Raw genomic sequence first — 15649 nt, 5'->3', positions numbered from 1 at the left:
GGAACACCCTATCATTAATAATATATTTATTTATAATATTTTCCACTCACGGGCTTGGAACCACCAGTGTAGCGAACAGTTTTCATGTGATATATATATATATATATATATATATATATATAATATTATATGTATATATTATATGTATATATTATATGTATATATTATATGTATATATTATATATATTATATATATTATATGTATATATTATATATATTATATGTATATATTATATATATTATATATATTATATGTATATATATGGGAGAATATTTGCTAGTCATTTATAGGAACCAATGTCTCTTCTTTTTCATTTTTTCATTTTCTTATGTTTTTTCATAAAACTAACTATACATATGTGAACTAGATGTTTTCTTAGTGGGAATTGGCAACTGGATTTTTCGATAAAAATCTTAGTTGTCAAAAGCTACGCCTCAGCTTCGCCTAGGCAAGCTAGGTGTAGGGCCACCGCCTAAGCTTATGGGTCTAGGAAGTAGGGCCTTGTTTTTCGACCTAGGCTGCCTAAGCGGTGCCTAAGTTGTCACCGCCTAGGCCGTAGGGACATGATTGTTATTTTTTTTCTTTTTTGTCGCTTTTCTTTCTTTCTTTTCTTCTTCCTCCCACTCCAAACACTTTCTTTTTTTGTTCTTTCCTTTTCTTCTTCTTTTGCGTTTCCTTTTTACCTTTTTCTTTTTTTCTTCTCTTTTTCCTCTTCCTCCTTTCACTCCTCCGACTTCACTTTTTATTCATCTTCCTCCTTCTCTTCTTCTTCCTGCTTTTTTTTTTCTTCCTCTTATCGCCCCTCCACTCTCTTCTTTTTTCCTTCTTTTTATTTATGTTGTTTACACGCATGCATGTGTTTCTAACACACACACACACACACACACACATATATATATATATATATCAAGGTTACCAGACGAGGAAGCGGAAGCAGAAGTGAGAAGCGAAAGTGAGATATTTTAAAATTTATAAGCGGGGAGTGAGGAATCAATTTAAAAGCGAAATAGGCATCAAAGAGGAAGTTATATGGGGTCAAATGGGAAGCAAAATACAAATCAAAGGAGAAATAAATAAAAATTAAAATCAAAATGATTATTCTTAAATGTTGTGATTTCGTAGTGTAAGAATTAAATTCTTCTCAAAATCTAAAAATGTGCTTGCCAATTTAAAGAAAGTACATGAGAAATGAGTGAGAAGCATGAAAGAAAGCACATGAAAAATATAAAAAGAAGTGGAGAGAAACATATACGAATCATACAGGAAAGCAGGGAAGAAACGGGTGGGAAGCATAAGAGAAGCGTGAGACAATCGAAATTCCTATCAAGTTTCAGAAGTGAGGAGTTCCGCACTTCCGAAGTGAGTTTCGGGGAAGTGTGTTTCCCACCTATCTATGAAGCTTCTGGTAACTCTGATATATATATATATATATATATATATATATATATATATATAAGAACGGGGTTCATCTTATCCCCTTTTTTTATGTTACTGTTAAGACCCTCCAAATATCAAAGTTTTTGGTGTTTTATTCTCAAATTGAACAATTAGATGTGTTTATCAATACTTATCTATTGAGAAACAAGTTTTGTTTCAAATTGATTTGATGTAAAAATGTGAACATTTTATTATAAAATTTTAGTACAATATCAATTGATGACTTTTTTACCACTTTAAAGTACGCATCTAACAGTTAATCAATTACATGTTCTACACTCAACAACAATCATAAACACATCTAATGGTTCAGATAGAGTATAAAACATCTAAAAACTATGATTTTTGGAGAGTCCTAACAGTGACCTAACAAAACGGGCAGGATAATCCTCTCTCTCTCTCTCTCTCTCTCTCTCTCTCTCTCTCTCTCTCTCTCTCTCTCTCTCTCTCTATATATATATATATATATATATATATATATATATATATGTATATATATATATATATGTATATATATATATAGAGAGAGAGAGAGAGAGCAATCAGATGGTGTGCCCCAAGTTTTAGTTTATGTTCAATATTATGCAATTTCAAGAATTTTGCGACATGTTACACTGAATTATACACTTCATCCATAGTTAATATCGTATGTTTGCTACTAAATTTAATTATTTATTGTAATTTTTTCTTAATGTTTTTTTTTGTCCTGCCTATGCTGACTAGTCCCGCCTAGGCCCCGACTAGTCCTTTTAGGGGTCTTCCGCCTAGGCTTCGACTTGTGTTTTTGACAACTAAGATTATGATCCCTAGGCAGGTTTTTATAAGGCTTAAAAAACAACAGCTTGCAGTGTGTGATACTTTTTCAGGTCATAAAATTATGTTTTTTTGTTAAAGAAAAATGATTGAAAAGTCTATTCCCACTATTTTGAGCATGTTAAATCATCCATGAGGCCCGGCTGGATGAGAACAAACCTGCACCATGGAAATCTAGGGTTGTTTGTACCTTTACCATACATATATGTGTGTTGAAAGAGAAATATCATGGTGTGAGTTGAAAGAAAAATATCATGGACCCATTTTATAGTCAAAAGAAGAAAAGAGAGAGAGAAAGAAGTGTGGAGAAAGAGAGGGAAAAGAAAAGAGGTAAGATGAGAAAGAAGAAGAGAGAGAAAGTTGCCTATTCTATACAAAAAATGATTAGGCAACACCCCTGTCATGAAAAAGTGGGAGGGAGAGAAAAGAGAAGAAACAAGTGTCAAAACACAAGAAAATGGAAAAAAAGTGATGAAAGGATAGGTAATTTGTGAACTTGATGTTTAAATAAAAAATTGCTAAGTTTTTATGAAAATTGAAACTCAAAAGGTTATTTGATGTCAAAGGCCATCATTGTTCATAATATATGGTCAATATTTAAGAAACATAAGATATATCAAACACTTCTTTATTTTTGAGATGTCTATACACCATACATGGATTGTTTAACACTTGATATGCCGTGTTCAACATGTTCAATAGTGTTGAACACTTGAAGTTCAAAAATAGCCATATCCAAGTTGTGTCAAGAAGTGATGTTGTTGGTATCGATGTTGGACATGACTAGATGATACGGACATGCTGGACATCTAGAAATGCCCAAGTAACATAGTTTAAAAAGCTCCACAGTAAATAGTTAGGTTTGTACAATTAAGCTCATATACATCATTCAGGAATATACACTTCATATGACATATGTAGCCTAGACAATGTCGTGAACTTGTGATCATCCACGAAGCAATAGGCTCAATCCTCCACACAACATTTGTGATGGATGGGTATTAATGAGCAATCTCAAATAGAATTAAGTTTGATGAGAAGTGGAGTCATCTTTTCTCTTTTATTACCAAATGAAAATAGGTGTAAATATCATTCTCAAGAACTTCTCAATGAGGTTTTCCTTGGCAGTTCTTTTCAAAAGGAATTTTTTTTTTCAGGAAACCTCACATGCTTAAAAAAATTTAAAATGTAAAAAAAAATTAAAAAGGATAAAAAATAATAGGTTTTGGCAATATTTTTTTATGAAAACATAAGATTCAATTAGAAAAAGTTTTTAAACATAAAAACAAAAATAATATATATGCATACACTAAAGCATATAAAATAAGATTTTCTTGAACACGTCGTGATATATATTTTTCCCCTCAGTAATCAAAAGCGCTAATTGGCACCTAGGCACCAATCCCCTAAAGGCCATGTCGAAACCAAAAAATAAAATTAAAAATTAAAAAGTACAATAAGTTCTTAAAAATAATATAAAGTACATATTCAATACGATTTATGAAGCTAAGACTGTGTAGTCAAAAGCAGTGACTAGGCACCTAGTCGCCCTAGATGTAAGTAAAGGCCCCTCTTTCATAAAAGGATAAAAGGGGAGCTTTAAACCCTAATCCTCCCCTTTTTTGACCTCTCTCTCTCTCTCTCTCCTTTTCTTTTCCTCCCCCATCACCTTAGTTGTCAAAAGTGGTGCCTAGGTGACCTACGCAAAGCCCCACTGCCTGGGCAACTAGGCTGGGACCGACTAGGCATAAGCCTAAATCGGTCCTTTTTTTTGGTTGACCCATATGGGCCACCCTTTTTGCACTCTCTCCCTCTCATCGCTCTCAGTTTTTGCAAGAAGAAGAAGAATAAGAGGAGGTATGGCATGCTCCTCCTCTTCTTCATTTTCACTCTCTTTGTCTCTCTCCCTCTCGTTCTCATTCTCTATTTATTTTTGCAGCAAGAAGAAGAAGAAAAATAATAAGAAGAGGAGGAGGTACGGCGTGCTCCTCCTCCTCTTCTTCTTTGTTTTCACACTCTCTCTCTCTTTGCAATAAGAAGAAAAAGATCTCTCTCTCTCTCTCTCTCTCTCTCTCTCTCTCTCTCTCTCTCTCTCTCTCTCTCTGGTTTTCTTCTTTTCTCACCCACCCCCCTTTCTCTTTCTTCTTCTCTTTTCTTTTTTTTTTCTTTTTTTTCTTTTTTTCTTCTTCTTCCTGTTTTTCCTTCCCTTTTCCTTTTTTCTATAACATATTAATATTTTTTATAAATACATAGTTATTACTTTTTGAATTTTTATTTGTTTCTATGAAGTTTTCTATAAAAATTCAAAAGCATGTTTAGTATTACTTATTATGTAATATATTATAAATATATACGTGTGTGTGTGTTACTGAGATTCTGTGATTTTTTATGTGAAATGCTGAATTCATGTTTTGCTGATTATACTGATACATTATGAGTAATTAAATATATATGTAACTATGTATATTATGTCTATTGCTTATTGTTAATTGATTTTATGTTGTATATATGTTTGTTATTTTAGCAGTTTGTTTACATATTTTGTGTTTTTTTAATTTTTTTTATTTGGGGTACTGCCTAGTCTTTTTAGGGGCTCACTGCCTAGGCTCTGCCTATCGCCTTTGACAACTAAGCATGTCACCCCTCTTATCACCCCTTCTTCTTCTTCTTCTTCTTCTTCTTTTCCTCCCTTGTCTCCCCTCTTCTCGTCTCTTCTTCTTATTCTCTTTTGACTAAGTGAGAGAGAGAGAGTGAGAAAGAGAAATTATATATGTGCATGTACATATGTATATATATAATAGTGTGTATATATATGTATGTATTTGGCTGAAAGCATGCATAATTAGGATTTGTACATGAATTAATGTGTATACATATTATGAAATTCTCTATAAGTATATACATCATGAATTATATGTTAATATATAGCTATATTATGATTTTTTCTGCTTTTATGGTCTCTATATCATGTTTTTCTGAATGCTTGCATCAGCAAAAGCATGATTCTATTTAGGGCAATTTTTGTGTTGGCAATTAGCACGTCTATATTCTGATTTTCTGTTATGAATTTTGTTTTATGAATTATGTCAATATTATGAATTTGGTGTTAGCATGTTTCCATCAAATTTTCTGTTGACCTGGTATATTCTGAAATGTTTGTTTGAATGCATGATTATGTTAAAGAATGATTTTTTCTTGTTTATAGTTTACTTCATTAGTTGTTTGGCTCAAAGCATGTGTACTTACTTGATGTATACATGAATACATTTTAGTAAGATCTTATTAGTTAAATATATGTTTGATTCTTTTATTAATATATATCTATATATAATAGATACATGTTATTCTTTGTCTATGCTTATTAGTGATTGATTTTATGTTTTAGCATATTATTTGTATGGTTTGTGTGTGTGTTTTTAATTCGGGTACTGCCTAGTCCTGCCCAATCCCAGACTAGTCTTTTTAGGGGCTCACCGCCCTCGCACTGCCTACCACTTTAGACTACTTAGAGCTAAGCAACTAAATCCTTACAAAATAATAATTCACGAACAAACCTAAAAAACATTTATATATAATTACATTCTTAACATTGAAATCAACCTAAACAAATATTTCTTTAGTTGCTTGCCTACAAACACACAAAGTATAATTATTGAAAATAAAAATATAAAAAACATTAAATTGAAAAACTTACATGTTTCAAAATACACAACCAAAACATGATTATAATATTTTTTAGAGTAAAAAATTTATAATCATGATTATAATGTTTAAATATTGTAAAAAAATGTTGATTATAATGTTTTAAACACTATAAAGAAACAATATAAAATAAAAACCTTGATACTCCCTCACCTAGGTACTCGCCTAGGCACTTAGGCACCCCTAGACAGTAGGCGCTCACCTAGGTAGCCTAGGAAGCCTAAGCAGGATTTTAACTACTATGTTTATTCTATATTTTGAAAATATCATGATATATATCCTTTATATCAGTTATGTGTTTTCAAAATACCAACAATATTTGTGGCTATTGTTTCAGCTTTCTCAATCCAGTCCACATGACTTGGTAATCATTACTCTATCTCATCTCTTTCCCATGGTCAGGCTAAAATAAGTTAGTTGTTGAAAAGCTTCATCATTGATCATCGCAAAAAAATATCTTGCTCATAATAATCTGAAGGATTTTTATACTTTTGTCGTGCAAAGGTCATAATTTAGGGATGTAAATGGTATGGATTTGGGTCAGATGTGGCCAACAACCGATCTGTAATAACCGAAATTTTCAGATTATTTCTTTTATAAAATAATGTGAATTGTGCAAAATGGGCCTAGGATCCGTATTTCGGATCCAGGACCCATAAAGGGGCATATATATAATAAATATCATATATATATATATATATCAAAAAATAATAATAATAAAAATAAATATAAAATTTAGTGCAGGGATTCAACTTGTGGATCCACATTACAAGTCATGGATCCAATTCACGGACCCAAATCAACAAAGGATCCACTAACCCTTATCGTGATAGGTTCGCGAGTCTCGGATCCGGATCCGGACCCGGGCCGCGCCACGCGTAGCGGGTAAGTAAAAAAAAAGAAATATTAACAAGTGTTTAAAAGTCTGTAGTAGCTTGCCCGATAAATCGGGTGTTAGGGTTCTGAATGAACCCTAACACAACCGAGACACCCTTAGCGATGGGAAGGGGGGAGGCGAAGCGCAGCCGCCGGAGAGTTCCTTTTTTTTCGGGCAATCTCCTACAAATAGGGGGGTCCTGATCCCCTTCTCCCCCTCTCGTTCACCTTCTCTCTGTCTCTCCCATCTTTTCCCCATCCCTCTCGAACCCTTCGCGGTGGCAGCCACCATCATCGGAGTCGGCGACCACCCACCCGCGGCAGACACCTTCCTCTTCCTCTCGGAATCCCCTTCACGGTGTCGGAGCAGTCGAGACCGGTGGAATCACTCCCCTTCTCGAAACAGCCGCAACCCTCAAACGTCGATTTTGAGGTATGGGCTCTCTTTTGATTTCAAATAAGAATGGGAACATAGGTTTGTATCCCATGCAATAGTTTGGTAGGGTTACTGTGCATTTTCTTGTTGGAAAGGTCATGGGTCTCGCATGTCGTGTGGGTCGTCCAGAAACCCCAAATCAATTGAGTTGGGGAGGGTGTGTGTGTGTGGGGGGGGGGGGGGGGTCGACTTCTGCGAAAACCCGAGTGATGTAGGATGTTGTGTTTTTCTTGTGAGTTATTGAATGTGTTCGGGTGTGTGCGTGGGCAATCAAAAAGAAAATGCCCAATTTAAGGGTTTCTATCAACCCTAAACCGAAAAACCCCAAATCTACAATTTGGGGGGTTTGGCTTGTTATTAGGAAGGGAGTTATGGATTTTGGATCGCCGATAGTAGGGATTTGTAAATTGCCGTAAAACCCCAAATAAATAAATAAAATTGTTGGTTGAAGGGTTTTCACTGTGAATCAATGTTGTTTTGTTTTTCTTCAGCATTAGCATAAGTCCCTAAAATTGAGGTACAGTCACGTGAATTTTCGATTGGTATGAGTTTCGGTAGTTGCACATGGGTTGGTTTGAGTATGCACTACATGGCTCTACAATCCCAGACAACTATCACGTAATAGCCTTAGTTCCGACTTTGCCCTTCGATTTCCTGTCAAAACCTTATGGAGTTGTGTGTTGTCCAGTAGGATAGTTTCTCTCTATGGGATCTGATATTGTGGTTTAGGAAGTTTGGAAAATTTTGTAGTATGTTCAATGTTCTGGCATGTACATTTGGCATTGAATAATATGTTGAAATCCCTGTTATTTGTGTATTTTGTTTTTTATAACAACCTGCAATAAGTGAAACACTAGAAGCTCTGTGAGTATTTGGCATTGACAAATACATTGAAATTCCCTGACATTAGTCATTTTGTTTTTAGTATGTTTCCTAAATAAAATCAGCCTATGTGTGTTTCAAAAGTGGTAATTTTTCTATAGAAGAAAATTCAGAATTTGTGGGTTCATGTTAATAAACTCTCTGTATGTAAATAATAAGACTTAAGCTATGGGTTGGATATATGTAGTAGACTTTCTTTGTGTCAGGTCCCCTGAATAAAACTCGGTGTTGCTTACTGCATTGTCTGAAAGAATCTAGATGGAAGTCGTGGTAGAACTTTACATATCATCATGGACGTAGCTGTGTTAGGTCCCAAAGACCGAGTAACTATGCACAGTAGATCCATCGACAAAAATAAATTTTTGTTTTAAGATTAATAACCAATATTTGATATCAGTGTTGAGGACATTAGTAGAAGCTTATGCCTGCAACAAGGATACTGACAGAGATTGTTATGTTGAATTTTGCTCAGCAAGAGAAATCCAGTTCTATGTGTTTACAATAAGCGTGTTTTTGTGTCATGTTCTTGGGTACAAGCTGACTATTGCATATTGTTTTCATAAATTTTATATAGATTGTGTTCTTTCTTTACTTTAGGTAATGAAAGGTGCAAAGTTATTGATGTTTACTATATCTTAATCAAGTTTAGTTAATTTGGAAGCCCATGAGCTTTTCTTCAGTTATCCTGCATATTGTGTAATCTGCCTGTATGTGACAACACTTAGAAGGATTCAACACTAGCATCCAAATTTTTTTGGAACAACGTGATTGCATTACCAATTTGAATTACTTACCTATTCTCGTATTCTTTCAACAAAAGTCACAAATAAACAATACATTATGCCAATGATCAAACCCTGAAATTTTATTTCCTAGGTCTGGGTTATGTTCATGTGTGTGGATGTTAATATATGTTATGAATAGAAAGTTTTATGTGCCTACATTTATGGGACATTTTAATTATTGTGCATTTATGAATTGGTTTCAACTGCAAGTGCATAAATGAAATCGATGTGTGGTTGGCATGGACAATCCTGCATAAATGTTCTCATGTACTTATGAATCATGAATATTAGGTGATTACATGAAAGCACTTGCACATGGATGGTGAACACATGCATATGACTGTGGTAGTTCATGCACATTCTTAAATTGGTATGAATGAATGTGCCTTTGGAATCATGTTGGTATCATTGCAAATTGTCATGATTTTTGCATATGATGCATTGATGGTCTAAATGAATCATCACAGGCCTTGAGAGCCTTGAGCTTTGGTGGCTCTTTCTTTAATTGTTTAAATGCATCGCAAAAATCACATTTATACTATGGTTTTAATTGCATTGTTTTATTGGTGCCATGGGTGGTAGACATGAAGAGTTGTGCATGCTGATTTGAGCTTATGGTTGCATGCTGATTTGCAAGCTATTGTTATTAATTTTGCATGCTGATTTGCAAATGTAAAAGAGATGAATTAATAACAAGAAAGTAAAGAACATTGTAATTTATATTTCCTTGATGTCCCTTCTTTAATATGGAAATCTTGGATATTGCGGTTTTGAGGAAAATTGTGAGGATACAAAAACTTCATGTCGTTGTTGTTGCCCCTAAACCCGATATTGACGTTCTTCTCCTGGCCACGGTTTTAGGGAGAGTCTGTCACTTTGCCTGAGAGTGGTGTGTTTTGACACAGTTGTTGTTTTGGTATACCAAGAAAGTGACGTCAGTGGATACTGTTTTTCATAATGTCCCCGACATTGGATGTTGTTTTTCAATGTTCCGATAGATGGTGTTGTTTCCTGGTATTGGTCGAAGGCTAAGTTCGAGACGCAGTAATAAAATACCAATTTTGTGTTAAGCTACCCTGAGAACTTAACTTAACCTCGGAGATTTTACCCGCTTGGTGTATCCGCGGGCAACAGTAACTAAAAAGAGGAACTTAAATCGTATGCATTTAATAGAGCATGCATATGGAAGGGGAAACTTTAATGAAAGATAATAAAAGGTTCATGCATTGCATATAAATCATGCATATTTCTGCTACGCAATAGATCATACATATTTAATTATTCTCTTAGTTATTATATATTGATGATTGCATGTTGTTGTTCCCTAATGCATGTTAAATGCCTTTACTGCTTAAATTATGATCTATGATGCTTAGTTAATGTTCTCTCATGCTTAATGTTTATTTTTTTTTAGCATGAATGGTTAATCGTCTTATGAATGGGTTATAACGGTATCCCTCTAAACTATTATATGAGTCTTATTTATGTTCTTTTTCTTATTTGATTCATTAGGGGAACCTGTACGCAGGATTCTTTGGATTCTGACACCTTACTTTATTGATTTTTCGCAGACACAGGTGATCAGTGAAGTCGACTCGCTTCTAAGGGGATACAAGGGTCACATTTGCTTCAGACTGCTTCACTTACAAACAGAGTGACTCTACTTTTGCTTTTTTTAGTTCTTTTTATTTCTTGCAGTTGTTACTTCACTTTTGACTTGAGTATGAGACTATTATATATTCATCAATAAAAGAGTTTAGTTGGTTGGTTATGGATGATAAATGTAAGTTCGTTTGTGGTGTGTGGCTATCCAACTGAAATTGAAACTGTAAGGACCTCGGGTCACTGGAAAGTTTTTCGCAACTCTTAAAAAAAATTTGCATTTTCAAGGTGTATGAGTTGGGGTCGTTACACGATTTGACTAATCGGACGTTAGCTAAACAAATTTAGATTTGAATTCAAAGTCAAATGGTGAAAAGCTCATACCAATCTAATTTTTTACATTCAATTGAAGTCGGATATCTTTCAAATCTAAATACATATTGGATTTGATAGGCAAAAAAAAATCAAAAACATATTCACATCTAATTATAATCAAATATGGTTTTGGCTTACCAAATCTGACTAATGGCATCAGATTTGATCACATAGCGGATAAAATCAGACCATTGACATCCCTAGGTTGTATTGTATCCAATGTGGTCACATATTCCAAGGTGTTGAGAAAGACCAAGCAGGAGGCCATCCTATCTTTATAGTTTTGGCATGAAATGGCTATTCTCAAGACTTAAACTTGCATTTCCATGCTAGTTGACAGTCTGATTGCTTTAACATTGAACCAAGCAATGGCTGCAATAGCAATTGTTAAGCAATTATAAGGACTTAGAAACTAAGCAGGCAGGGCCTCCTCATGATGGGAAAGATGGATCTGACACTTGGTACTAACAGCATCTCCATGGCTACTCATCCATGGGAAACAGTAGTTTCATGGGTAAATATCTTTATCCAGGTAATAAGAAACCTCATTTAACTCAATTGACTAGAAAGACACATGGACAGAAATCATGAACAATTCCCACTGTTAATTCTTCAAGTTTCATGTGTTATCGGATGGGACTATCCTTGTCCTAATCATTTTACTTGCTGGAAAAACCTGCTTTTGTCCTTAAGAGAACCTACACACCACAAATTCTGCTAGGGATCTGGACAACCTCTGACCATCTAGCGAGGCTTTGCACGCCAATTGTTCAGTGTGCTGCAGGAGGCATTCTTGATTCATTATTTCTCACATAATTGCATCACCTAATTTCCCTAACGTTCAACTGTTTGCACAATAACAAATATTCATGTATCTATCTTTGTGAATGAAGCCACTTTCAATATGCAAGTGTGTATGATCTGAAGGATCCAACACAAAGAGAGCATGACCATTCTGTAGTGTCAAGTTATATTTGGCAACTACATTTTTCGTGGTGACTGATAAAAATGAATCAATGTGTATCCTAGATGCCACTTATTTATCATTTTTCACCCCACTTATAGTTCCGTTCATTGTCCGCTTAATTAATGAGTCATCCTGCACAAGACCAGTCTAGTTTCTCAAAATGAAATTCAGAGTCCCAGAACCAACCATGAAACTCAATCCCCATGTATGCAACATGATGACCATCAACCACGAACAAAAGATATTGGAGTGAGGAAGTATTTTGTCAAAAGATTCGACCAAAACAAGGAAATAGAGAAGGAAGCTCCAAGAAACCGCGCACCTTCACAATCTTGTAAATGCTTGAACCCCCTGAGGCTGTCCCACCCTTCGCAATCCTCCCTGCAGCCCTGGCATTCCCATTCCTCTCTGGGTTTCCCTGCACCTTCTGCTTTGCAAACGAGTCCTGGAGCTTCAGAAAATTATCTTCCCGAAACTGCTCCTTCTCATCCACCACGAGGTACAGCCCTGAACCACCGTAGGGAAAGACATAATGCTGGAGTGGTGTCGGCCTAAAATCGGTGTACACCACATGACATGGTTGGTTCCGGAGTTTACAAATCCATTCAGCGAACTCAGTGGCATTCGACATCGTGGCTGATAGGAAGACCATTTTGATGGCAGGCGGAAGGAAGATGATGCTCTCCTCCCAAACAACTCCCCTCTCCCGATCCTTCATGTAGTGGATTTCGTCAAAGACCACCCACGCAACCTCCTTCAGCATCTCTGAACCCCGGTAGAGCATCGCACGGAGTATCTCCGTCGTCATCACGAGGCAACTTGCGCTCGGTGAGAGCGTCACATCACCGGTCATGAGCCCCACGTCGGAGAACTCCTGGTTGAGCTCCCGGAACTTCTGGTTGCTCAGGGCCTTCAACGGAGACGTGTAGATGACGCGCTGGCCATCCCGAAACGCCATAGCGATGGCATACTCAGCAACAGCTGTCTTGCCAGCAGAAGTGTGAGCAGAGACGAGGACCGACTCGTTGCGCTCGAGGCAGGCAATGGATATCTGCTGGAAGGGATCTAGAGTGAACGGGTAGGCCTTCGCTGGAGTGCAGGTGTAGGCGGGATTCGAGAGGGTGCCGTGGACAGAGGAGTCGTCGTCCTTTACAGAGACATAACCAGAGGGGACAGCGACTTCGTGGACGCAGGTCCGGGCGACGGCCCGGCGCTTGGGTTCCGGCCGAGGGTCAGGCTCGGATATCTGGGTAAGCATTCCCTCGGAAGGCTCGGAGCTTGCTTGCGAGTCATCGGCGGCCTTCCGCTTAGCTGGAGGCGAGGACTCCTCTATCGTCGACTCCTCCATCCGCAATCGGCAAAGAGGGTTGGGGCTTTGAGGAGTGGAGAATTTAGTGCTTCGAGGGGCCTGAGATAGGAGACGAGTTCGAAAGAGAGAGAGAAAACGCGGTAATTAGGGTTTTTTATCCGGCGCGTAACGGGAACGGCGGGGCAGCCAGAGGCGGAAAACGTGCGTGGGCGCCTTTATAGGATACAGATAGGAAAATATTTCCAGAATAATCTGCCGGGTCCTGGGTGCGTTTGCCTGCCGCGGCAGGTTTCCGCTGAAACGCACGAAATCCTCTTGTTTCCGTGGGCCCCACCGCGGCAAAGCAAACGCTGCCCTCTTCGTCTCCGCAGAAAGAAGCCCTTTTCAACGTAATCCCCTCCCCCCTTTCCACGGAAAGTTTTCCTGTTGAGGGGGGTGACTCTGTTCTAGCGGAAGAAAACTCCACGAAAACGCTTGAGCGGAGTCTTATTCCACTGCAGACAAACGCCTCCAAAGTATGTCTGAAAATCAAGCTGTGGAACATGCCCGCACTGCATAGAGAAATGTGCAACGCGTTACTCGGCGGCCTCTCTTGCCAAACGAGCTTTACAAGACGTAATTAAAATGTTCAAGCTTCGCTCATTCTTATGGCAAGTCAAGCCAAGCTTCAGCTCATAATCAGCCGGAGGGAAACAAAAGGAGTCCAAGCCAGGTTGTTTATAGAAAAAATACACTGTTTCTAACTAGAATAAAGATTATTACAAAAAACAATTAAAATGTAGCTAAAATTTATGACTTACTACGTAACGAGCTTATTTCAGCCGAGCGGAGTCGTGTACTTATTGTTCACATTCGGCTTGCCGAGCCTATTTTACAAGTTTGAATGAGTTGTTTAAGCACTAAACATGTGCTCAGCCACGGGCAGTTCAGCTTGTTTTCAACTTCAATTTTGTCCCAGAGAGCATTATACAGATTGATGATATATTAATAGTGGCTCTTTGGTTTTTTGCAGAAAAGGAGCGAGAGGATCAATGAACGCTTGCGGGTATTGCAGAACTTGGTCCCAAACGGCACCAAAGTAAGTAATTCTCCCAAGAGATTCTATTTCCTGCAATAAAATTTCTTGTTTAATTTTTCCTTTGAGGTTTATGATTTAGGGTCTAGGATTTTAGGGGTTTATGGTTTAGGATTCAGGGTTTGGGGTTTGGGGTTTGGGGTTTAGGATTTAGGGTTTAGGGTTTAGGGTTTCGGGTTTAGGGTTTCGGGTTTAGAGGTTTATGTTTTGGGTTTTATGTTTTGGGGATTGGGGTTTAGGGTCTAGGGTGTAGGGTTTAGCATTTAGGATTTAGGGTTTAGGTTGTAGGGTTTAGGGTTTAGGTTTTAGGATTTAGGGTTTAGGTTTAGGGTTTTAGGGTTTGGGTTGTAGGGTTTAGGATTTAGGATTTAGGATTTAGGTTTAGGGTTTTAGGGTTTATGAAGTTACTGCGACAACGATATGTCTTTGTAAATGAAATCGATTTATATTTATAAAGTTACCTCAATTTGTATCATTGAATTGTTCTCGATTTGTACTTTACCAAGTCTATACATCGTTTGTCTTTGTGAATGATATCAATATATAACATTGTGATTGGTGAGCTTTGTGTTTTAGGTTTTGGGGTTTAGGGTTTAGAGTTGACGACCTTTGTCTATGTGAATGATATATCCTATTGTGATTTACACAATGATTGATTAATAAAAGCCAGAAAACTAAAAAATAAAAAAATTAAAATGATGTTTAGAATAGATAAAGTAAAAATCGAGGTTACTTCTTAAATACAAATCGATTTACAACCTGATACCGATTTGAGTCACAATTGCAAATCAATTTTATTGCAATGATTCATCCTATCATGATTTGCTTTGATGAGCTTTGTCTATGTTAACGATTTTTCTATCGTGATTTACATAATGACTGCTAAAAAACGAAAAATCAGATGACAAAATAAATCGACACCATGTTTATTGGTAATGTGAACGATTTATCCTATCACAAATTTTGGTTACGAGCTTTGTCAATCAATTTTGCTGTAATGATATGTGCTATCGCGATTTGCTTGATACGTTCTATCGTGTTGACTAGTTTTGTAAAAGGCATATGAAATCATAGTTTTTTATTTAGTTAATATGCAATGTAATTTATTTGTTCACACTTTTTGAAAACTGATGGTATTTTTTGAAAATGGGTGGTATGTGAAACGACATTTCCTTTATATATAAATGATACATCGCACAAGTTTAGGATGGTGTCGCTTCTCTTTGCTTCGTAAACAAGGAACAAACGAACTGACATTTTCTTTATAAATGACATGTTCGTGAATCGAACATATAACCAGCTTCATCGCAAGGGGGGTATCGATGTCGAGGAAGGAGAAGACGACAGCTACACGACCAGTGATGGCGAATCAGGCGTATATTGTCTAAA

At 36.8% G+C, this 15649-nt stretch overlaps 1 protein-coding gene across 1 annotated transcript in view; it reads right to left on the bottom strand.

Moving 5' to 3' along the window:
- The window catches only part of HEN2 (RNA helicase, ATP-dependent, SK12/DOB1 protein), a 63531-nt gene extending 50156 nt beyond the window's left edge, over nucleotides 1–13375 (bottom strand). The window contains exon 1 of the mRNA XM_089988629.1: nucleotides 12199–13375. Within this exon, the coding sequence (XP_089844755.1) occupies nucleotides 12199–13224 (1026 nt within the window). The 5' untranslated portion in view covers nucleotides 13225–13375. The remainder of the gene's footprint in view (nucleotides 1–12198) is intronic.
- Between the last annotated feature and the right edge of the window lie 2274 nt (nucleotides 13376–15649).

The sequence above is a fragment of the Nuphar pumila genome, chromosome 15, assembly GCF_984573655.1.
Source record: "Nuphar pumila chromosome 15, dmNupPumi1.hap1.1, whole genome shotgun sequence".
Lineage (NCBI taxonomy): Eukaryota > Viridiplantae > Streptophyta > Magnoliopsida > Nymphaeales > Nymphaeaceae > Nuphar > Nuphar pumila.
Note: the sequence above shows the minus strand (reverse complement) of the source record. Positions and strands in the feature narration are given on the sequence as shown.